Raw genomic sequence first — 25,844 nt, 5'->3', positions numbered from 1 at the left:
CATATGCAACGCAGCACACAGGTAAAAGCACATGAAAATATCACAGCAGTCATGCTAATAAATGCAGGTGTACCATAGAAAACATGCTATTATAGTCAATGGTGCTGGAATGGGTATGTGGAATGCATATACAAATATTTAAAGTCTTTGTATACAAAATAGATTGTCACAAATCAAATCATATTGGAGTGGATTGTCAGAAATAAAAATACTGCAGGGTTATAGGAATATTTTTATACACAAATCTCTTACACTTACATAAGTGAAAAAGTTCAGCCTGTTGATGCATTCTTTAAAATCAGTCTTTTGTCTTTCAGTCAGTTATTCACTTATTTAATTCATTATCTTCCTTATTCAGCCAAATCAAATTAGTTGGGAGTCTACTCAGCTTTAATGTCTGTGGCTTCCTCAGAGAAACGTATTAACAGATCACAAATATCCTGCTTATCATTACTACTGCATGAACAAATTAATATGAATCATTCATATCATAAAGATAACAACACTCTATACAAAAAACCCTTCAATTTTTTGTGCTACATTTTATACATAGGGTTTCTACTTGTACGGTGCAACAAACCATATTTTCTTTACACTAATCTAATTCTATTTACATTTCAATGATGATATGCAAATGAGGCATTACCAATCAAGAGAGTATGACATGATCTATGGCAGATAAAAACTACAACAAATGCATTAAAATGTCCACTGACCACTCCAACAAAGGCATTAAAATGTCCACTGACCACTACAACAAATGCATTAAAATGTCCACTGATCACTCCAGCAAATGAATATGCCACAGAAACGAGGTTGTAGAATTTACAAAGATCAAAACCTAACTCTTTATAGCATATGATCATAAAAGACATGAATGAAGCAATTCACACAAGGAAGACCATTCAGACAAGACTTGGATGTAAAGGTAAAAATTACAATTCCAACTTACGTATAGGATCATTAAAAACCTGTTAATGGAAAAACAATGTAACTTGGAATAGTGTGTGAACTCGCTATTATTGCCCCAAACCTAAACTGCCCGTATACAGTTTGGATGCTTTTACTATCAGTCAATTTGACAACAGGTAGGTTTGACTGTACAGTAAATCTTTTCAATCTGCCTCTACTCGCGTAGATCCTTTCAAGCTACTGTGTCTATTCTTATCAAATATCTTATCAAAGAAACCATTCCTCTCACACTGATCATCCTTCTGGCCACGCCCGCTCATCAATCCCGGAGGACTCTGTCCAGGAGGGCGGGGTCCTTCACTTCATGGGGGATGGTCACCTTCAGGTTTGGGTCCTCCTCCATGGCCCGACAGATGGTCTCTTTGGCCTTGGAGTTCCCTGCCCAGCTTCTGCGACTCACCTGGGGTTTAAAAAAAATAATCCAAAAATAAACAGTAACACCCACAATCGTGGTTTCTGCTTCTGGTAATATTGCCAGCCTTATGCCAGAAGGGCCTTAAAGAACTTCCCCTGCTATGCCAATGTTATAGTGTTAAGGGCCTTTTGGCATAACAATGGAAGAGGTTTAAGGCAATATAATTTTAAACAAACAAACAAACAAACAAACAGAATGAATCAACAAGAAGCTCTAATTGGGTAATAAGATCAGGGCACTGTTCATAATCATTCCCTCTTGCTCTATCTACAGTGAGCCATACAGAGGCATTATCAAAATCTTGTGACTTTTAAAACAGAGTGATGTTGACCACATCTATGCTTGCCTATAATCTAGGCGGAGGATGCAGCTATTGTCTTTGCTGTAACACTAAACGGCTGATGTGGAGAGACTATTGTCTTTGCTATGTGATACACCTGATGCGGCAAGACGACGAACAGGGGATGCATGTCAAGCGTCCACCACCTATATATACTCATCTTGCTGTAGTAGTTGTTTTCTTATCAACTCTGAATCTGTAGCAGATTGTCATATAAAAATTGCCACAGATTCAGAATCGATAATAACAAAACAACGAAAGCAAGACCATTGAATATAGGCAAGGGATGCTTCCACTGTTTGTAGTCCTGCCACATCAGACATATCGCTCAGCAAAGACAACAGCTGCATCTGTGCCAGAAGGTATCACTGGTATCAAAGGCTCCAATGGCAGTATGATATCCTATACATTCACTGCCACACTCATCTCCACTGATGTGCTTTCCCATGGCAAGGCAAACCTTCCCTGGGGACCAAAGTGTGTGGTAGTACACAGAGTTGTTGTATCCACTTTGTCGCTAAAAATCTCGACTGGATAATACCACACGTTTTCTGCGAGTGCAAAACATCATACTACTAATGCTATTTATTCACATTATCTAATTACAACATGGGTGAGTGACACTTTGCAGATACACTGTCTTGTAGCTACTGACACCTCTCAAACAGTATAGTGAGATCTATATAGATGAAAAGTTGCACCAAGAAATGGACTGATCTTCGAGCCACTCACAAACTTGCTAGACTCACCCCATTGGACACGTCCCAGGCCAGCATTTTCTTAGCCCTCTGGTCAGCCTCGTTGGTGCCGTCCAGCACCATACCAAAGCCCCCATTGATGACCTCGCCCCATCCGACCCCGCCCCCGTTGTGAATCGCGACCCAGGTGGCTCCCCGGAAGGAGTCCCCGATCACATTCTGGATGGCCATGTCTGGGGGAGGGGACACGGAAAAGAATGATGACATCAGGATTAGATGTGGAAGATGGAGGGGTACGGAGTGGGGAGCACAAGTTTATAAACTAAATATTGAATACACATAATTACGTATCTTTACATTTCAAGTGAATTAGAATATCCCACTAGTGAGGAGCATTCTCTGCATGAATAATACTGATGATTTTTTTCCTACAATTAACAAGTCCTTGACGATTATACTGCAAAGCATTACTGCTTAATAGCAACAATGCGTAATGCCATGCCTTGTGTCATCTGTCACACATTTTACAGAAAAAAAAAATCAGATGATATGAGCAAAGAAAGAAAGATAGCAAGGATATATCATACCATGACCTACTGAAAAATTTGCCATACAATCACACAGAATACACACAAAGCAAGCAAAAAAAAAACCCCAAAAAACAACCAAGAAATAAAACAAGCCATGTAATACAATTAAAATAGAGGCATGAATTCCCCTCACTCCTGTAGTGGGCTCTTGTGTGATTTCTATGATCATTGTTGTCCCACACAACACCCTGACAGTAAACTCACCTGCACAAAATGCCGATCCGTCGTAAATGTTGGACGTCTCGCGGTACGGACTGTCCGTCCCACTCACGTCATGGTGGTCACGGCTGATGATGACCGGTCCGCGCAGCTTGCCCTCACGCACAGCTTCATTGAATGCCAGTGCGATAGCAATACGTCCTCTCTGGTCAGAGTACAGTATGCGGGCCTGAGAGCCGACCACCTTGCAAAACAGAGGTGTTTAAAGTTTTGAGTGCAATATCAGCAAAGTGAAGAGTCACCTCACACATCCTCACACATCCCACTGGGCAATGCCAATAAGCCATGCATTTCTAAGACATAGAGACGTTCAAATCATCAAGTTTTATATATTTTGCATTTTAAAATCAGCATTAGATTGGTCCTCTTTATGTACCTCTGGACTAGAGGCTACTGTAAACGTCAATATTTTTGCGTGATTAATTTTTCGTGTTGAGCGGCTCAAAAACATATTTGCGGGTTCTTGAATTCGCACAGCACAATTGTCAACTCATTCAAAATTGGCAGAGAAAATTGTGAAGATGTTTTCGCGGGTTTTAAAATTTGCGCTAGCCAAAAGTAGCGTGAAATGCGCGAAAATTAATGTATCGCAAAAATGTGTGAGTTTAACACGTGTCGCTAGCTTCCTTCATCATGACAGACATTCCAATGCTACATTGAGAATCTCTAAACTTTGGTCATCAGTGTGCCACTTATGCCTACTGAGCAATGCTGTCACATGTTCCAACCTCCACCAAGAATGTATATTCTTAATGTGTTAACAGAACTCTTGAGCTACATGTTTTGACACCAGGTTTAACCCCTTGAGAGCTGGTTGACAGCAAGCCTACATCTGAACAAGTTTGAGATCTACAAATCACACTAGTGTCGGCAGTTGTTTGGCCCATTGTGGCATTTATAAATTTGAGAAATGTAAAACCCCTTTCCCTTTACCTGTTGGGCTCCTTGGCCACTACCTCCAACCCTTCCTTTACGTTTTCTTTGTTCTGTGTCCCCAGCCCTCCCATGACTGTTCTTGTTGTGTGTAGTCCTCATACATTATTTGTGATTGCTTTCTCTGCCTGTTTGTCAGTTTGCTTCTGACAAAGATTCTGCTAGGATCGAAAGCTCAGGCCCCTTTTGACTTCAAATGGAAAACTCTTCACAATGCTCAAACTGTGAAGTGACTCCAATACGGAAGTGACCTACCAATTTGTGGTTTCCTGCCTCCTTGATCCAGCGAATGTTGTCTTCATACTGCAGTTCTGTTGACTCCGGCACTGAAACATTGCAAAACCAAAGCCAGAAATGTCATCTAACAGCAAGAAGTGTCGTAAACACATAGTTCACGTTTTAAGAAATGGAAAAATCTGACACCATTTATGCGCACACTAGGAACCTTTCATTGTGTAACATACAGAAAAGCCCGACTGCACCATCATGTGTCAGTTCTAAAGTTAATTCCACACAATGCGGGTGAAAGAAAGTGAAAAGGAAGATGATTTACTAGAACTGCTTAGAAATGCTGGGTTCTAGATAATATACTAGTAGCCAAGATGAGGGAGCTGGAAAATAATGACACTCCAAAGTTGTCAACCTATAACCACCCTCAAAGTTGCACTAAATCTTGTGCGCATTGAGCTTCGGTCCCACTTTTACGTGTATGGCTATATTTGAATGCAGAGTATGTTCACACTGTTTCAACTTGTGTGTGGCAGAAAAATACAATAAACACATAAAATCCCATATCATTGTCATTGCTATCACTATCACAGAGGAGAACATATCATCACCTCCCGCATTGATGAAATCCTCAAGGACATTGGTAGCAATCTCGTCTGTCATGGAGAGGTCATTTGGGTCTCCGGAGGCACACACCCAGCGGAACGGACCAAAGCCAAGAGAGAAAATGTCCCTGGAAAAAAAAAAGAAAGTACAGAAAGGAACAATAATGATGGAAGATACATGTACCTAGGCTCCTGTGATGAAACCCTGCCTCGCTATGGCTGGCAAATCTTTAATCTTTACTATGTGCTTTCTTCACTGCTTGGCACACAAGCTGAAGTTCTTCCTTTGCACATTGGCTCAGGTGTCTGGAAACTAATTTTCAAAGAGTAGATATAACTTTATTTCCCAAATCCTTATTGTGTCACCGTGGCCTTCTTGTTGGACTGTGTTACAGTGCTACCTCTGAGTAGGCTTGCTGTCTTAGGACTAGGTCAAGTTTAGTGTGATTAAATGCAGATTTAAAAGCTTGGCAAGGGAAGCTATTATGTGCCTGAACACATAAAGGGATAAAGCATGGCATAGGCAACATGGGAAATATTGTTCGTGTCCCGTAATATCAACCACGGACTGATATTTGAAAAGGAATGCTTTGTCAATGTGAACTGGCTCGCGCTTGTTTGTTTACGTTTGGATCTCATGGGATCGCAGCATTTTTTAATTTGGCGTTCTACCTGGGCTTTCTCTCCCTGTGTTCGCAGGTGTGAAATCAACGACAAATTTCAACATACATCTCTTCAGTCTGTTCGTTCTTCTTTTTGCGTCATATTTTGCCTTCCTACTGTTGTAGTAATGTTGTTCATCTTTCGCTCGTATTTACCAATCACCGACCGTGCACTGTTAACAGAGGGTATAAAAACAAAATGCCGGTCGGGACGAGTTCTCGTATTAACCGTGGCTGCCGGATCAACATAGCCCGAACTGCTACGTGTAGTGGGAGAAGACGGACGAGGTAGACAAAATCGAAGCAGATTTTCACGACTGAGAAGATGAAGATGTAGATATGGAGAGTGTTGATGATGAGGATAAGGAGGATGAGGAGGACGAGTTCAAACAGCTGGAGAACATGAGCGAGAAAATTGAGAGAGACATTCATAAGGAGTATGACAGTGAGGATCTGGAGAAGGAGCGGAGCACTGTGAGGGAGTTCAGATGCAACCGAAAGCACAACTGCATGATGGACCACCTGGACTAGCAGGATGTTATGGAGTACAGGTACTCCATATTCGAACTTTCCCCGGATAGAGGACATAGTCATACTTGCACAACTGAAGATGGTGACAACATTGGGGGAAAAAACGAACTGTTCAAAGCGCAAGGAGCAAAAGGATCGCCAGCATGACAGATCATCTTACACCTACAATGGGCAGAGGATTTGCACCGACATGTTCCGATTTTTGAATTTGTACGTACATTGTATGTTAGATCTAGAGCAAAAAGATACAATCAAATAATAGACCACAATATGCATTAGAACCTGGTAGGCCTAAATCGTATGCACTGTATCACAGCCTTGCTATTTGTCAGGAGAGAAATTTATCTTTGATTTTTGGCCAGTGAAGTAAAATCGAATTTGTTTGAATTTGCAAAGATTTAGAGCTTTAAAGCTGTCCTAGAAAGCCACTAGGTCAAACTGCAAGAAACTGACTGTCTGGAAATTCATATTAAATGAGACAAAGTAAAAGTTAAAGAATAAACTGGCATAGCAACAGCATGTCTAGATCAGTTAAATTCAGACACGGCATTCGCATGAAATGAGACAAAGCGAAAGTTAAAGAAATAGCATGGCAACAGCATGCCTGGTTTGCAGTATTGTGTATTTACTCGGACTATAGAAATTGAGTCAATAGAGGTGTTATGTAATAGCTCCCATCCAGGTGGTGGCGAGGAATGCTATCTAGCTCAGTCAAGACTCAGCTAGGTCAGTGTCACTAGGGTGCTGGTTGTAGTTTATTGTCCATAAGTTCATGAGTAGAGATGTTATGTAACAGCAGTCTAGACGATGGCTAGACGTATTGTGTAGAGTTTCAATAGGGCTATATTTAAGCATGCTGATTGGATGACTTCTTTAGTGTAGGAAAGGCATGAAAAAGCAAGTGTATGGGAGGGTAAGGGACTTTAGTGTAAATGTCTATGGCTAGGGAAGCTAATAAAAAGCTGATGAATGTAGAGGATCGGGGAGAAACACTTTAATCAGACATCCAGCATAGATCTCCACTTAGGCAGCAGTCGTTCTTCTGGGGGTTTTCCACGTCGGTGAGATGCGAGCTCCAGCTGCTGATATAAACTGAACTTTGACAATTATTATCCGAACTTTGGTACGGAGCTCAATCTCCATTTGCCTGCTCGCCGTCGCTTGAGCTCGGGTCAAGGCAGGAGTCTGCGTGGTAGCAGGGACTAGTGAAGGCCGAGGAGCTGAGAGAACCGCCGATAGGGTAGCGTCTAGCTGAGTGGCCAAGTCAAGGGGTGCTTCCAAGAGACAAGCCAAGCGACTGTGCCGAGGTCGACGACGAGGGTATTGGGCATCGATGACGACTGAGCCAAGCTGAGGGGATCACCAGTTCAAGTCATCCAAGATAACCCAGTTATGTATTTGTAATTTGTTTCCGACTATCTTTTTATGCTCAATGTATTGTTATATGCTGTGAACGAGAAAGCTACAAAGATTAAACTCGAATATAACAGCATGCAAACAGTTTGAATTTCCATTCTTTCGGTGTCAGAGTAGCAGAGATAGAAAAAAAAGTCACTCACGTGACACCATTTGTTGTTGCTCTAAGAGCACTACAGTTCAGCAGTTCAGAATTCATGTGATCAGATTTCTTAGGATTAAAGATTGCTGTAATGTTGATTTCAAATTTTTATTTCATGCAATGCAATGTCTAAACGTACTGACCTAATTACATAATGTGTAACTCAGCACATTATGTTGCTGTGCAAGAGGCATGTGTTTAAGTGCTATTATTATGATTTTCTTTTATAATTATTATTTTTGGTTGGTGCATGCCACTCTCCACAATGTACAGCTGTACTTGGGCCCTATAGGATTTCTAAAAATAAGCTCAGTAAATTTTACTGACATACTGTTCTGTCAGATCAAAGCAGACCAGAGTTGATGCACTAAAGTGGCTCATAACACTGAATACTTTTGGTTGAGACGTTTGCTGTAATGTTGATTGGAAAATGCAAAATGTATGAATTTTTGATTTTTTTTTTTTTTTAGCAGTGTGTTTACAAGTTACTTAACATAGCACATTAATACTGTGAAAATATGAAGTTTAATTATCATATTAATTTATGTGTGAATGTCTGTCTCTCTCTATCTCTCTTTACTATTAGCATTTCCAAGGATAAGTTGACAAGGCCAAAGAAATGGCTTCGCCAACACGGAGTATGCTCTGTGACCCACAAGGCAGGAGGGAAGTGATTCAACACAAGGAGCTACTCGGCAGAAAACGTATAGGCTGTCGTCAGGTTCTTGATCAACTTCACAGAGGAAAATGCAGTGTTCCTGCCAGGACGAATTCCAGGTTACAAAAGTCTGGATGTTAAACTGCTGCCTTCATCCTTATCCCAGGCCAAGGTGTGGGGGGTGTACACTGGCATCATGGAGAAACGAGGTATGTTCATCACACAATTTTGCTGCTTGTTGTAATGATGGGCTTTATGTCATTTTTTATTTCAAAATTTGGATACAATTTGAATTCAATGAGACTGAAACATTGTAAAGCTGAATATGAATGATAAAAGTAGAATGAATCAAAAACTATTACATTCTTAATGCACCTGTGTTTTTAAGATTTTATTTTTTTTATGATCTATCTTTTAAGCAATCTTATATGTATCAACAAAAACTGGTTTCTTAAAAATCAGGACAAAACATGAAAGTGTCAAGATATGCATGTATTGTGAAGTATACTGGAAGAGTGTTTATAAAATTAAAACGCTAGTCCGAACCATAAGTCACACTACATGTATAAGACTATCTAAAATATTCATTGAACTTTGTGTGTTTGTCTTTTTTTATTAACAACTTTCTCTCCAGGGAAAAGAGTTCCTAAAGATGTGGAAACAGTTCACCCCCCCCCCCCCCCCCCCCCCCATCATCATCTGCCGCCCATGAGCGACTGTATGCTGGCAGTGCCATAAAAACAACCTGGCAGTGTACCAAATGCAAAGGGCCAACCTGACAGAGGAGGAAAAAGAGGCCCGGGCCAGGGAGCACCTGAATCACCTCAACTCTGCAAAACAGCAACGAGAGGTGCTACAATGGATGGTGGAGGCGAACCGCAGCAACGACGACCCCGCATCAAGGAAACGTGACCTGATATCCCCCCCCCCCCGATTGATTATGCACATACAGCAGGTTCACTTTCCATCCAACCCTTTACAGCCTGGCCCGATGTACTTTCTGACCCCCCGGAAGTGGTGTGGTGTGTTTGGAGGAAGCTGCAAAGGTGTTGGCCAGGTGAGATGTTAAGATTATCATAGCTCAAAATTACCGTAATAACCTCTCAGTGCAAAGATTGTAATACTCATGCTTTTGCTATCTTTATATTTTGTTATATTTTTTGTTCTTAGGTGAACTTCCTGATTGACAAGGCGATGTGTCTGTCCAAGGGATCGATCTCGGTCATTTCTTACCTGCATTTCTTCTTTTGGAAGTACGGCCTCAGAGAACATCACCTTGACCTGCACTGTGATAACTGTGCAGGTCAGAATAAGAACAAGTTCTTGCTATGGTACTTGTGTTGGCATACCATGAAAGGACTTCATCACACCATCACTCTCAACTTCCTCTTGGCTGGCCACACAAAGTTCTCACCCAACCTTGGCTTCAGCCTGTTCAAGAAGTACAGTAGGACAGCTGTCTCAACTCTTGATGACATCACCAACCATGTCCGCTGCAGCTCTAGCCCGGCCAAACTTCTCGAGGTGCTAGAAGAGTGGACTGCAGAGATAAATAACAGTCACTGTATTTACTGTATCTATTTAGACTACAGGAAAGCATTTGAAACTGTGTCCAACAAATGCCTGCTTTGCAAGATACAAGCCAATGGAATAACTGGTCATGTTCTCCACTGGATAGAGGCCTACTTGACGGGAAAGTCACAGAGAGTCATTGTGAATGGTAAACTGTCATCTCCACATTCAGTATCCAGTGGGATCCCTCAGGGCAGCGTGTTGGGACCAGTGCTCTTTCTCTGCTTCATTAACGATCTGCCGGAAGAGGTGACATCTGAAATTAAATTGTTTGCCGATGATACCAAGTTATACCATGTTGTTGAAAATCAAAGCGAAGCAGAACATTTGTAAAAAGGACATTCATGCTGTCTCAGCCTGGGCCGACAAATGGAAGTTGCAATTCAACATCACAAAATGCAAGGTTGTTAACTACGGGAAACAGAACCAGAAGAACGACTACACAATAACAACAACTAGTAGCCAAAGAAAGATCCCTGTGGCTGAACATGAGAAAGACCTTGGAGTGACCTTTGACTCTGCACTTTTGTTCTCTGAGCAAGTACGGGTTGTAGCTGAGATAACCAAAAGAGCCAATACCAAGCTTGGCATTCTGAATAGATCCTTTTTCTAGCCTGAATGAAAGAGGATGGCTTAAGCTCTACAAGTCTTATCGTCAGACCCACACAAGAATATCGCAACTCGGTATGGTGTCCTATGCTAAAAAAAGATGAGGATTTGTTAGAGAAAGTGCAGCAAAGAGCCACATGTCAACTTCCACATCTTTGCCACCTGGAATATCCAGACAGACTGAAAGCCCTGGGTTTGGAGACTCTTGCATACAGGAGACAAAGAGCAGAGGTTCTACAAATATATAAGATCATGAACGGGATTGACCACCTTGTGTACACAAATTTTTCAAATCGGTAGATAGCTCAAGAACCAGAGGCCACTGCATGAAAGTCAGAAAACCCAGATCCAAACATATGCTGCACCACAAGACCTTCTCTGTTCGCAGTTGTAACAACTGGAACTCCTTGGCAGACGCAGCTGTCAGAGCAACAAGTGTCAATCAATTTAAAACTATCCTTGAGAAACACTGGAACAGCCATCCCCTAAAGTACAGCCCATATCAGAGGGATAGCGAAACCTGGAGGGGCAAATCCAAGTAAACTCCAAGTAAAGTAAGTAAACACAACGTACCCCAACTTGTTGGCGACAATGCTGGAAACCAAATGGTTCCAGTCTACCACACAATGCGGTGTCTAGATACAATGTATGACCTAGACATTGCATTGCTATCAACATTGATATGATATGACATGTGATATGCATCCAGGGGGCATTTCATCAAGTGTTTTGCCAGTGAATTAGGAATTTCCCCTCAGCCAATCAGATGTGAGGATTTCAGTAGCATTAAACAGTTGTCAGTGACTAACAAGCTTCATGAAACACTGCCCTGTTGGCCCAATTCCCTTCAACTTACCCCATGATATCCTGGACGTAGGATGGATACTTGAAACGGTTTCCTGCACTGGCCCCGTCCGTCTCTGCTTGGATGTTGGCTCCTAGAAAGACGGAAAATGGGTACACACATCTTATATCTAGCTTCTTGTATCTTTTATTGTTACTATAATGTATCATCAGCACAGATGGTACACACAGAATCAAAGAGAAAAGCAACCTTACTTATTCCACTTAGGTGTTTCATCATCTCAGTGGCTTTTGCCTTGAGTAAAAAAAGAGGAAGAAGAAGAAAATAAGACTCTTCCTGTTGCAAATTATAGCAATTACATTTTTATCTTGAGCCAGATACATATAACATCTGTTATGCAGAAAGTGAAAATCTTGTCTTGAAAGAATTACTAGAAATGAACATGAGAATGAGAGCAGGCCTTGAAATAGGATTTTGGAGGGGCAAGGCCATTTAGAAAAGGGCACTTTTTCCAAGAGGCCAGCCATTAAAGGGCACTTAGGTCAGTCAGAGGGGCACCAAGGCCACATTGGAAAGGGCATGTTGGGTGTTTATATGTGATGTGAATGCCCCATAGAGCTGTATGCTATTGACCGTGCTGCTACACTCTAGCAGCGCACGCACGCATAAGATCTCTCCGCAGCAGACGACGTTAGGCAGTAGGCCATTCGCAATACAATGTAGGTTCTGTAATACAGTACGTTCTCAACGCATACGCCGGGCTCGCTTTGGAGCACTTGCGGCGCCATTTTGCTTTGAATGCAGAGCGAGAGAGATGGCAATGCTCGCAGCCGTCCGACAGGCCTGGCATTTTTTAGCATGGCTTGCGACCACTTGCTCCAGCCCGCCGCTGCCTAGCTAGTAACTCTATGGCCGCTGCGCTGCGGAGGCAGTCGGGACGGTAAAAGCCGGTCGGGCGTACATGTACGTACACGTCGTCTCGTATCTCGGAAAGATACTTTGAGTTTGAATCAGATATATTGGGACGCGAGTGAACTGAAGGTATGATATTTGAGATCAGGAAAGTTGTTCAAGCTTATTTAAGTGTAGACTTTGAGAAAGGGCATATTATACATCATAAATAATAACTTTCATTCTAAAAGGGCACCACGGCACGGCCACAAGAAAAAGGGCACATTTAAAAAAGGCATTGCGGCCAACGAAAGGGGCACCGACTGCCATGGCCGTCGGTGGCCGTCGGATAATTCGAGGCCTGGAGAACATTTTGTTTTCCTGCAATCTTGGAGGTAAAGTTTCTTAACACTGACCTGCTCGGCTAGCCTCCAGAAGGAAGGCGTTGCCGTAGTCAAAGAAGTAAATGCCCAGTGACGACAGTCTGTCGATTGCTGCAATCTGCCTCCGCAAGCTAGAGCAGACGGAGAGAAAGACAGATGAACACACAGTAGAGGGCAATCACATATAGATGACACTACAGCCAACCTTGCCTAAGATGAATCTATTTGAATCTATTTGGACTGAAGAAATGCTTCAACTTCGAGAAAATTTGAGTAATGAGAGAGTACAAGTAAAAGAATATAAAGAGAAGAGGACTTTAAAAGACCTTATACTTAGGCAATTATTTTACTTACGCGAGGTCGACTAAAGCAAGGTTGACTACAGATCCAACAATTATCTGTATATACATGGACAGACTTTTCCGGCAATATCACAATACTGACAAAACAGCTAGACTCAGACATGGTGTATTCTACCATACCTATGCTTTAAATTTAGACCATCAGTACTAACCAGCATGCACATACACCACATTACTCTCAGACCAAATCAACTTTCTTTGCATTATACACTAAAAACATTCACATGCTATTCACTGCCTGGTGCATATGAAAATGAAAATTCTATGTCCCATATTAGTTCGAGGAACACATACAGAGACCAATATACACAAATCCTAAATATATCCCCCCTCCCCTCAAAAAAAAAGAAGAAGAAAAAAAAAAAGAAGCAAAATGTCTTGACTAAACAACTTTCAATATGGGTTGACTAGCAAGTAGAAATCCACACCTCTCCTGCACCAGGTTCTTGAAACGCACAGGGTCAGTGACCATCATGTCATTGGCCTGGTCAAAGGTCAGCTGGACTGGGTAGTAGCCTCCGTTGAATGGGTTGTGGCAGGAGGTCTGGTCTGAGCCCAGATCTACCAGTAGCTCTCCAGTGGCCTCATACACAGACACAAGCTGTTCCCTGGAGGAAGACGCCAAGGATGTGGAGAAAGTTTAGACATACAATCGAACCTGCCTTAGCGGCCACCTGTCTATAACGGCCACTGAAAAATCCCCCCGAGAGAAAAGCCCTGTTTAAGACCCTGTGTATAGCGGCCACCTGTCTAACGCGGCCAGCGGCCACAACTTTTGTTTCCCGTGGGAGCTTTCAACCTGCCTATAGCGGCCAAAGAACCGATGGAGCCGTAGCCGAGTAGATAATTCAGCGTGTTTTGCTGCTTTGTAGTCCTGCCACTTATTCCTGGGCAACGTTCAGTGATCACCACCGCTTCAGTCATCACTCATTCAGTCATAGCAATGCACTAGTGTTAAGCTTTCTTCAGAATTATACACATGCTACTGTGCAACAATTTCATAATCACCATGCATTGTTCAATGCATGAAACACACGAGTGCATACATACACACATGCATGTACAATGTGCATGTACATGATTAGGCTATATGTACTTGGATAACCCAATTATAGCGGCCACCTGTCTATAACGGCCATTTTTTTTTCGTCTCCCTTGGGTGGCTATAGACAGGTTTGACTGTACTTCATTCACATACTTGTTTCATACACCAATCTAGACCCGGAATGTCACTCGTATCTTATGTCTGTAAAAGAAATATCAACAGTCACACCAAATACAGTACGCATTTAAGACATGCACGTAAATCATAATCCTCATGGTTATCAGATAGATAGGAAAAGTCACAGACATCTCTGAATAGAGCAGACTAATCATAAACATGATCATATTCAATAATGCTATATATCAACTAGAAAACGGACTCACCATACAGTCACCACGTTGCCATGGTAACCAATGCTGACAGCTTCTCTTGCCTGTCTTGCTTGTCTGCCGAATACAATGACAAGAAAAGGAATCAGGAGGGTAAAATAATTTATATTATCCTCAGGCATCACATCAGTCTTAATAAAATCCGACAGTGTAGATGATGCAGTGAGTTTAAAGCACTCATACCAAGGTAAATGAGTAAAGCATAGCAGAAATATATGACTGTCTTACCTGATTCTTTGTATGAGTGCATCTACATCATCTATGACCTCCATGACCCATCTGTGTGGATAATAGAGGACAATTCACATCAACAAATGACATAATGAATATTATCACGTTTTGTTTGAGAAGGAGCAAAGATTGTTTAACCAGCACAAGGGAAAAGTATTTCAAAAGTACCAAAATCCTGTTCTACTTTGAATAGACAGAAATATAAGAAAACTTGGGTTTTGAAGAATAAGGCATTGGTACAAATTTAATTTGGGTTTATTTTTCACGGCCATTATGGAAGCGCTGCAATGTCTACGAGCAAAATTACCTCTGGACCAACAGCTCTAAAGTTCTCTTTGAAGAACTAAGCAATGAGGATAAAGTGCCCTGCCTAATGGCACGACTGCTACAGCAAGGGGACTTGAACCAGGGAGCTCATGCTCGAGAGTCTAGATCCTACAAGTTGAGCTATAATGGCATATCCCAGGAGATCTCAACTGCCTTAGAAGATTGAGAGGTGTCATAACACTTGGAGGTAATAGTCAACATACATGCAGTGGATTAACCAAGATTCTTCCTAAAATTGCATCTTTGGTGTATAAATGTGCATCACTTGTATCACATCCACAAGATAATGGTAGGAAAGCGTGAAGGTGTTCAGCCATCTGAAGGTCACTACTAAAGTTTCTTTGCATTTAAAAGAGAGGAAACTAATATTTACACTTTTTTTTTTTAAAACCCAAACTGAAGTTTCTCCTGAAAGACAAGATTTTGCAACAAAAAGGACAAGAAAAAAGGAAGAGAAAAGGGAAACTGGAGACCTGCTGTGTGCAGCATCAGTTGCAAGAGGAGGAATGTACAGAGGGAATAGGGAAGAGGGAAGAAGAAGAGGGCTGGAAGGGTCAAGAGTCAAGGGTCAAGGGTCAATGGAATCCTCACCCCTGCTTGTGTCTCTTCATCAGTGCCTCCTTGCTGACCTCAGCCACCACACCCACACACCCACAGATCGCCGCTGCCTTGGCCTGGGCACCACTCATGCCCCCAAGGCCTGAGGTCAAAAAGACACGCCCCCTCAGGTCGCTGGTGCCAAGGTGGTTACGCCCCGCGTTGAGGACTGTCAGCTGCAAAAGGAAGTAAAAGGTCAGCACTAGCCCAGTTTCTTCAATAGTGCATTGATTAACATTATTTCACACTGGCAACATTGAAAACAAATCTTGAAGAGTTTGAAATACAATATTGTACTTCAGAGCAATAATTTACCCACTATACTATATTTGTACATAGTGAATGCAATCCAGCAAGGGATGATCTGAACACTTCAGTATAGGTTTTTAGCATTTGTGCATCAAATACCTATCTGCAGACTACATAATAAGAGCACAAAACCACTTATATCCTTTCATTACTTTAAAATGGCATCATAAAACATTGCTGTAATTGAACTAATTCAAGTTCCTGTAAAGGTAGGTTATAAAGGTTGAAGCTATTACAGAAAATCTTCATACATTGAATCAAGACATGAGTACCACTGCACTGAAGGCCAAAAAGATGGACATCACAGCACTTCCTGTCTGTAGCAGGATGCTGGCTACATATCTTACCGTTGTCCCATGAACGATCCCCTGGGGTCCAATATAACAATAGCTTCCTGCTGTCATCTGCCCATACCTTCACACAGTAGAGCAAAAGTAATGCAGAGAAGCATAATATTGTCAATACAATTGACAAATGACTGAGATTTCCAGAAAAATATAAATCTAAAAGTTGTTCAAAATAACAGCAGTTACACAAATCAATAGAATTATGACAATCTCCATAACATTAAGGAGATGATAAGTTATAACCTTCGAAATCAGAATATTATATTCCATTGAATTTCTTGCCTATTGTTTGTGAAGCCAATATGTACCTGGGTTAGTAAAACTGAAATGCTTGCGGTCAATTAATTGTCTCACTTAAATTTCATCATGTATACATCTATCAGTACCTTGTGGTTCAGCAAGATGAATGATTCAATAAATCTTAGCTGACGTGTACCAGGAAAAGAAAAAGCCTAATCACTTCGTGATAGACTTTAATATTTAATCAAATCACTTTCTTCTCTTATAATCATAGTAGCTAAACTCTTTTAATCAGTATCAGAACATTCACATCAACTTGAGTACAATCGACAGTTAATTTACTAACATGGAGACCCCCATGGCAAAGAGACGGTTGTAGTTTTCTCTTGTTGAGTAGTTTGGAACCATCTGTGAACATAGACACAAAAAACAACATCATTACTAGTTTGTTGCAGTATCTTTCAATCATCAATCAATTTTGGCTAAAATAGTTAGCTAAGTATTACACTAGCCTAAAACATAATCAATATCACATACCAATGGCACACAAATTACAAACTCAATTGCATTTTACAAAATATAACATGTAAAGTACTTTTATTCTTCCTATACCATAAGTATTTCAGAACAAAGGGTAATAATGATGACAATAATAATAATAATAATAATAATAATAATAATAATAATAATAATATTAACAATGATAATAATAATAGAGAGTATTTGTAATGCCCTTAACCACTCAGTCTGAGTGCTCACAGGGCATTAACAATCTCTCATACAGCATAAAAGAGAGGAAGAAATAGAGAAAAGAAAGAAAGAAGAAATTAAAGTCATTGACTAATCATAATATGCTATATGAAATAGATATTTCCAATTATTGCATACACAATGTAAGGATTAAAGACAAGCTAAAAACCTTTCTACAACATTGGCTAGAGTAATAAAGCAGCAGTTGCCTACAGAAATCAATACAAGAAAATCATCATGATGCCTGTCTGTACAATACCTACACCAGCCCACCCAAATCAAACACTTGGCAGAGCAAGAGGGCAACAGTATGATGTTACGAGAAAAGTGTCACACAAGTTTATAAACAAGAGGAGAGAGAGGGTTAATTAAGTCACTGGGTACCATGCCATTGGTGACGACCACACGGGGAGCCTCCCTGTGACTGGGGAAGAGGCCAGATGGATGACCAGAGTACATCACCAAGGTCTGTTCCTCACTCATCTGGGCCAGGTAGTACATCACAAGCCAGAACTATTCCAATCAAAGAAAGAGATAGGCTTTAAAGGCCATACTTTCTTATACTGTAAAAGTGGAAATTTTCGCGGTGTTTAATTTTCGCGCATTTCGCGCAACCAAAAACTAGCGCAAAAATAAAAGCACGCGAATATTTTTGCTTGCCATATGTTCCTGTGCGTGATGTCTTGATTCCGCGGAATTAAAAACACGTGAAACTCTTCTTACTGGGCCAAGCGCGAAAAATTAGTCGCGCGAAAATATCCACTTTTACAGTAGTATGTGCTGGAGAGAAACCTGTTGCATCAAACTGCAAAGAAAGTTTTTCCTAATACCCCGTTCCACGGAAATGTTTTTCTCACCAGTCATTCATTGGAAACAAAGTTTGTTGCTTTGGGCCACCAACTGAAGTGTTAGACACGTCGGGCGTGATCCAATGAGGCAAGACCATCCAATGAGGGTCGAGCACGACATGTCTGACACTGCCCTGATAGTCGACCAACACAAGCTGGATTCATCAGACTGCGATCCAATCCGCTTCAGTTGGTGGTCAGGAGCAACAAATTTTGCTTCCAATGAGTAAATGATGAGGGAAAAAAAAACTCTGCAGAATGGGGGTAAAATATAAAGTACTGTATGCCACCATGAATAGGACATCTGAACATTGTATGATCATCACACAGACAAGAGAACTTCTCTACAACTTGCACAGCAATAACAATTCAAATGCAAACATGCATACTTCTCTAAAATGTATAATACATTTATTTTCATCAAGAAAACATGTCAATATTTCACCTTGACTTTACATTCTATATACTTTGTTAGTGAGATGACTTTTGTGTTCATATTATTGAGAAGGCAACCATCTAGCTCAGTGTCACCAAGGCACAAAGTAAAAAAAGCAGGCCAAATGTAGGATTAAAGCACCACCTTTACCAGTTTCATATTTTGAGACAAAGTTTCAAATGTGAACATGTACTGCTCTCACAAAATTCTATTCCTGTGAAGCTCAACTTTTATTCCAGCTTTTTTTTTTTTTTTTTTTTTTTTGGGGGGGGGGGGGGGGTTGTCTTCTTAATTTTGCCTGTTCTATGATATCATCATTACGACCACTCACCTGGGCCCAGTTAGAGAAGACTTGTCCATTTCCGCCATAGGTGACAAGCTCATGGGGAAACTAGAAAGCATTTTTTAAAAAATTGCCATTATGATGATAACTAACAACTCTGTTTAGAAAATGACATACAGGTACACAACACAGTTTTCCCAAGCACATCAAACTACAGTATGTACTTTCAGTGTATTTCCTTTTGAAGAAATTAATGTAAATGTATACAACTGTACATGGTAAATGCATTGGAGGTACACGTACCGCTTTTCTGTTTCACCTTTTCAGGGAACAATACCATGATTACATCAAACATGATTTAAATCCATGAACATACAGTGTGTACACCAATTGCACAAGAGACTGTATTCAAGATCCTACTTGGCCACCAGTTCAGTATTCTACCAATGTCATTGCTTTGTTTCATGTGCAGGTATGGATTCACGTTCATCCTTCAGTGTCAGTCAGTGTACATATCCACGATCTCCTCTTTTACATAGAGCCAAAACATAAATACACTCACATATATTATAAGATGAGGCATTATTTTCTCATGCACATACAGACCATAAAATGTGGCCTGTGTCAATATTACTAAACAAATATGTGAACACAACCCATCAAATGCTGATAACAAATGTTTTTACAGTGTATATTGCTTTATATCTTAACTTAATTCCAGCACATGTACATGTAGGGCTCTGTGTAATTTTTTCACAAAGTGCCACTACATACAGTAGTACATGAATATACAACGAACAGATTGATTTGATTTAAACAACAATGAAGTTAACGCTAATGCTGAGTGTAAGTGCAGTGTGTCCAAAATAATGGAAGGCTGCCTGAAAGGGAATGACTATGAAGAGACATTATTAACCTGTGCCACACGAGGGTCCAGATTGTTCATGATCATGAGCATAATGGCTGCAGCCTGCCTGGAGTTGGCTGGGTATTCATCAATGGGATAGGCCCTGAAGGATGGAAATTGAAAGTGATATTAGATGCATATATGGTTAAGTTTGTGCCTGTATGGTTACAACAACATAATATCAATAATGATAATAATGAAGAAAATGACAGTGATGATGATAAGGATTTCAACATCATTATTACAATTATGTCATTATGATTATGATTATAATTATTACAATTATTACAATTTTCATCATTATCTTTTATCCTGTTAATAATAACAATGAAAATATAAATAATTATAATAAGAATAGTGAGAAGAATGAAATAATTGTGAGGCAGAGTGGTTTGTCTTTTTTTTAAACACACAAATGATACAGATTGCAATGACAATAATGATAACAACAATATCAATAATGATAGCAATAAATATTGTAGCACATACTGACTGAATTTGTGCCAATCTGCACACAACCTCAATCTTGTAGTACAACTTCAAATCACCTGATCAGATGTTTACAGCCTAAACCATGGGAGCTGAAAAGAGCTGATATATGTAGTTCAGTCTCTCAATAACAAAAGGTCAGGACTCTTTTAATAGGCAAACTATGTTTCAAAGTATTTTTGTGCTTCACTTTTTTTCACTTTCCATAATAAAATCAGATGAAAATACATCTTTCTTTTTCCTGCTAGTTTTCTTTTTCTGTACTTGATATAGTGTCACTGCAGCTTCCAGTACAATCTAAAATGGTTCGAGATTGTTGCCATTTACTACCATGCTCCATATTCTGTGTTTAATTTTTGTTGTGTACGAATTGCCATTGACATATTCTATAACTTTGGGCACTTACCGCATCTCCATCTGGGGTCTAAACCTGTACATGTAGACGTGACCATAGTTCCGAAGCTCTTCCGCAAACTCTGGTGCCAACTCCTCATGAAGGCTGGATGGGAAGTAGCGCAGGGCATTTTGTAGAGCCAGCTGCCGTAACAAGTTACAGAAAGAAAACATCTTTGGTGCACCTCACCTTGTATGCGAGTGTGTTACCACTTGACTTGTAACAGTAGGCAGGTTGTTAGATAATGGCATCTTTTCTAAGTTTCCTATGACTTCATTACTCGTACAATTTATTTAGTAATGAAGATGTGTACCATGTACTGAAATTGGTGAAAAGCTTTGCTTTGATTGATATTCTGTACTGGGCAGGTAGGCCTAACTGTTTACAGTTTCACCAGTGACAGCATTTTCGTGTTATTCATACATAATATGTAATTCAGTACATTGTATTTCCAAAGGCATTTGCATGATATTTCTTTTGAAATTTGCAAAAAGCAATAACTATCACACCACGCAAATTCATGTACATGTATATTAGTACTCTGCAGCTAACCATGGCACTAAGTCCATTATGTACACATTATGTTATACCAGTAAACATTATCAATTTTGCAGGATATCAGATCAAAGTCAACGGAGCAGTTGAGTAAAGCTCCCCCGCCCAGAAGACTGGATACTGTACATGTAAGATTTCCACATCTCAGTACCAAGCTTCAGGAATATAAATTTTGATATGAAATGATATGAATATCCTGAACTGTCTTTTCTGAATAGGACTATAGGTCCAATATTATGACATATCATCTAGTGAGGGTGGCACAATAAACGGACTGGCCAATATTCCTCATTATATAGGGCCTACTCGTTTCACTGAATTTCTGCACTCACTAAACCCATGCCATATATGCTATTGAATATATGGAATACTGTGCAAGTCTAAGTGGTGCCCTATAGTGCCCTGCCACACAATTTTGCCACTTTACATGCAGTGACCTACCAAGTCTCGTGCACAGGGCATGACACTCCTGCCTCAGAGGTTACATGTAGCTTACACGCATCTGATAAGCTTTTTTCACGCCATTTAAAAAAAAAACAAAAAACAAGAGAAATCAAACATGGACTACCACCAGTTCACCACCTTACATAGTAAAAAGTCACATCTTGAGTATAGAGACAATATTCAACAATCCAGAGGTTAATATTAGAGGCTGAATGCAGTTATGATCCGCATTTTTTTTTTATCTTTAAGTTTCCCCATCAATATGATAGGCTGCTTCTGAATGCAACATTACATGGGGTAGAATTTTACAATGCCTAGACAGAACTAGAAATTAGAATGCCTCTCTCAGTATTGTACGAGCAGAGTCTACAACAAAAGCTAGATACAGTTTACAATCGTGCAACTTGCAAAGAGTCTGAGGGTTAAAGTTAAAGACTACGCCTACACATTTAGCTGCATGGATGGCCAGGCATGTAATCACTTTTATTCCTCCAGGCTTTTTGACTGAATGAGTGCCGTAAGCGTGTAAGCGATTGTATGACTGCTATTGTAGGAATCATGACTGTTAAAAACTTAACTGGAAATCGAAGAATTTGCTCCTCTTTGGTCTACAGATAACTATGTATTTCACTTGTACAAAGTACCTCACTAGAATAAAGTAGACTCTAGGCCTGTTCATATTTGCCACGTACACGTGTTTCGGCTGGAGATAGGTCCGTGTTGCGCACTGGAGCATGGGCTACGCTTTCGTCACGGGGGCGCGGCCGGGGGAGTGGATCGAGGGGCAGCCCATCACAGAGCTCCTTCAAACTTCCCATTGTTTACTACACTGCTACGTAGTCGTATGCAGTGAAGGTCGACTCAGTCAGTAGTACGGCAGGCGAAGCGCGGCGACGAAAATGACTCGTGTATCAAGTGACTGGTTTCGCTCAGACGAGATTCGGCATTCGCATTCGGCATTCGTTCCGAAATCTGAGACTTCTGAAACTATTGTCTCTTGAGTTTCAAGTGTCGTTAACTTAGTCGCTCTTTACCGAAATCCACGCAAGCAGGCACGACCGACTTTACGTGTGGGACGTGAGTGCTATAAAGGTACTAGGTAACATGTTACAGGTTCGCAGGCAGGTAGCGCGCGCTATTATGTGCATAGTGGCCTCCGTATTTGCCGGGCACCAATCACCGAGCGCACCAAATCATCAACAATGGACCTTGAGCTGATCGATTTCGCGTGCTGGGGCACAGGGGTGCTGCAGCACCCCTGACGTTTGGGAGGGGACATAGACCCCTGTGAAAAATAAAATTGTTAAAGTGTAATGCAGTTTAAGTTGCATCATGTTTTGTTTTTGTTTCTGTGAAAGTGAATTCTGTGATATGAAATTGAACGAAATTCGAATGAAGAATAAAAAAAAAAAAATGTGCGTGTTTATGTGAGTGCAGTTTTATTGCGTGCACATTATTCCTGGTTTGCCTATAGTGTTATACCATGACTGGAGGTACAAAGGTCTTTGTACCCCCATGGTTATATTGGAGCAAGCCCTGGTTGGCCTTACATCCTACAGGCCCTTTATGCCTAATTCCAGCTGAAAGGAAAGTGAGACCTCACTTCCCTGCTAATTCCTAGCTATTTCAGAGAAAAAGTGTGCACTAGATCGCTGGATTTCAATTTCAGAAATGCAACAGTTCCCTCGGGGGGAGGGGGGGGGGGGGTTTACTCCCTCCCACATCCCCCAACACAAGGAATAGACATGCACAGAAAAGAGTTCAGATTCAAGTTTTCAACATATTCCACCTAAAGTATGCACTAGATCGTTGAATTTCTAATGTAAAAAGACAAAAGCTTCCTCTGTAGAAGGGAGTGGGGCACCCCATGTGTGTTTGTTTTTTTAATTCAAAATTTTCTAAATGTGCCTGCTAAAATGTGAACTCTATAGATCGCTGGATTTCAGTTCTAAAAATGCAAAAGTTCACTCGTGTCACTCGTGTCTGCGTGTGGGATAGGGATATCCCCTCTGGGACAACACCCTCCCCGTTCGGTACACCTTCATGGACTTAATTATTGCACAGTGAAAGACGCACTGAGAGATCAAGCAGTTACAGATTTAGCTATTAACGTTGTCCCGGGATCATTTTTATACTTTTGATGTGTCCAAAATTTCCAAAAGCAGTGTGCACCCCAGATCGTGAAACGTCACTAAAAAGGCTAGAAATATTCCCTCGTGTGCCGACTCAGGGGGCTTCCTCGCTTGACGGTATCACCCCGCCCCCCCCCCCCCCTGTTTATTGTCCGACAGCTTGAAAGATATTCCTTTGGAAGCAGAAAGCTTGTTGTGAACCTCTATCCGTGCTCACACTATTTGATGACTGCTATTATTCCAACTGGTTTCAACATAACTATGAGACCAAAATGCACAAGAGTTAAGGTACTGAACAAGACATATTTACATGAGTTCTGTTAGTTCACTCGCACCACCTCAAAAAAAGCATCCATAATTTTGAACACATCAGGATCACAAGATTCAAGATTCAAATTTATTTTCATTTCCATCAGATAAACAGAGATACAACGTGTAAGCAGAAGATATTTGCAGTAATTGCAAAAAGCGTCATTTAACAAACTAAATGTGAAAATGAGTAGGGCCTAACGAATGAAGAAAACACAATTGCATTTTCAATATATTATACACATGCATATGGTATTAAGGATGGGGATGGAAATGGAGGGTCCTACTAAGAAGCAAATTAGGTTGTACGATATGGGGACCCTCAGAAAATACATAAGACAGCGAATAATGAATTAAAATACAAACCGATGTAAAACAAAATAAAACGAACCAATGTCAACTGACGTGAAATCAAATTGGGAAGGAAAAAAAATCACGAATGTCTTCATTTAATTTACAAACGCAGTGGTTATGCGAGGTGGTTGGATATTATCATTATGCTAGTGAAGAAAAAACAAGCACCTTCATAACCAGAGCGACAATCAAATCTAATGGCTTCTACCACACATCGGTAATCGTGCTGTGAACGTTGGTTACAATTTGTAATTTCAAAAAGTCGTTATTCCGAGAGAGATTTAAGGTTTGTAACTCCGAAGGGTCATTGGTAACTACCTTTTTTTCCGTTTTCGGATTAACGAATCTTCAGAATAACGCAACTTAATGTTCAGATTAACGAACCATTTTTCATATTTTGCACCAACGAACATCTAGTTACAGGATATATGCGTGTTTCGGAATAACAAAGCTTCGGAATAATCAAACCTTATTTCATTTTCGGGTCAACGAACCTTCAGAATAATGAAAAACACCCTATAACATGTACGTTTGGTAATTCACTGGAGTATAAAACAAGACAAATAACAAACACTTCGAAATTTTAAAATGGGGACGCAGCAGGAAAGCCCTATAGCGAGGCATGAGGCATATACAATTTCTAGACCCTCATAGCATGTCGACGAGTGAATAAATGACATTGAAGTCAGACATTTTCACCCGCTGACACAGAATTACCGCAAAATACATTAAGTTTTCGTGAAGTCAGCCCATCATGATGTAGAAATTATTATGTCATTAAGATCGGGAGTTTTAATAACCGTGGCTCAAAGGACAAATCATATCCAGAGACAAAACAACACGATATGAATCTGTCGTGGATTATATTATCTATAAACGTTAATTCAATGCAACACTAAGGAAACGGCAAGTGGTATGAGGCATGGTATATAATAATAGTTATGATTAACGTTTGATAAGAGCACAGCGCATTTTCCACTTATTACATGGTTGAACGTTGGAGTCAATACAATATTGTATAAACCACCAGGCAGTGACTATATGTTAGTCCAATAAGTGAAAGGGCTTTAATTCAGATAGATAATCATGTCTTCCAATTGTGTTTGAATTGTTCGACTGATGGTGAAGATTTCAGATAACGTATTAAAAATAAATCAGAACATAACTATAAACAGCGTAGTGTATTAAAAAATCGTTTTTCAACTGATGGAACACTATTATTCTTTAAGGCATCTTGACAAACTGGAAGCAATTTTTTGAGGCGCAAATAAGTTTACACGAATACAAGGCAAAGCTACCATCTTGCAAATAAAGAATACGCACCCCAATAGCAAAAGACACCGACATTATTTTAAAACGAATAAGTAATCTTAAGAGAACGCGTTGACATCTGAATCCGTCCAGAGTTGTGTGTGTGCGGGTGTTGT

At 40.5% G+C, this 25,844-nt stretch overlaps 1 protein-coding gene across 1 annotated transcript; it reads right to left on the bottom strand.

Moving 5' to 3' along the window:
• Positions 1–527: 527 nt before the first annotated feature.
• On the bottom strand, positions 528–22,440 carry LOC139723987 (urocanate hydratase-like). The gene is made up of 18 exons (XM_071635184.1): positions 22,315–22,440; positions 20,636–20,766; positions 19,750–19,843; positions 18,882–18,941; positions 17,651–17,779; positions 16,863–16,924; positions 16,277–16,343; positions 15,615–15,796; positions 14,694–14,744; positions 14,460–14,522; positions 13,460–13,639; positions 12,703–12,800; positions 11,447–11,528; positions 5,007–5,128; positions 4,423–4,493; positions 3,220–3,418; positions 2,477–2,658; positions 528–1,372 (listed from the first exon to the last, which is right to left on the bottom strand). Exons 1-18 carry the CDS (start codon positions 22,438–22,440, stop codon positions 1,232–1,234), a joined length of 2,040 nt encoding a protein of 679 aa, XP_071491285.1. The 3' UTR covers positions 528–1,231.
• Between the last annotated feature and the right edge of the window lie 3,404 nt (positions 22,441–25,844).

This window comes from Diadema antillarum, unplaced genomic scaffold, assembly GCF_040938485.1.
Source record: "Diadema antillarum isolate AM-2024a unplaced genomic scaffold, OU_Dant_1.0 scf00000205, whole genome shotgun sequence".
Taxonomy (NCBI): Eukaryota; Metazoa; Echinodermata; class Echinoidea; order Diadematoida; family Diadematidae; genus Diadema; species Diadema antillarum.
The sequence above is the reverse complement of the archived record's forward strand: the minus strand, read 5'-3'. Positions and strand labels throughout refer to the sequence as shown.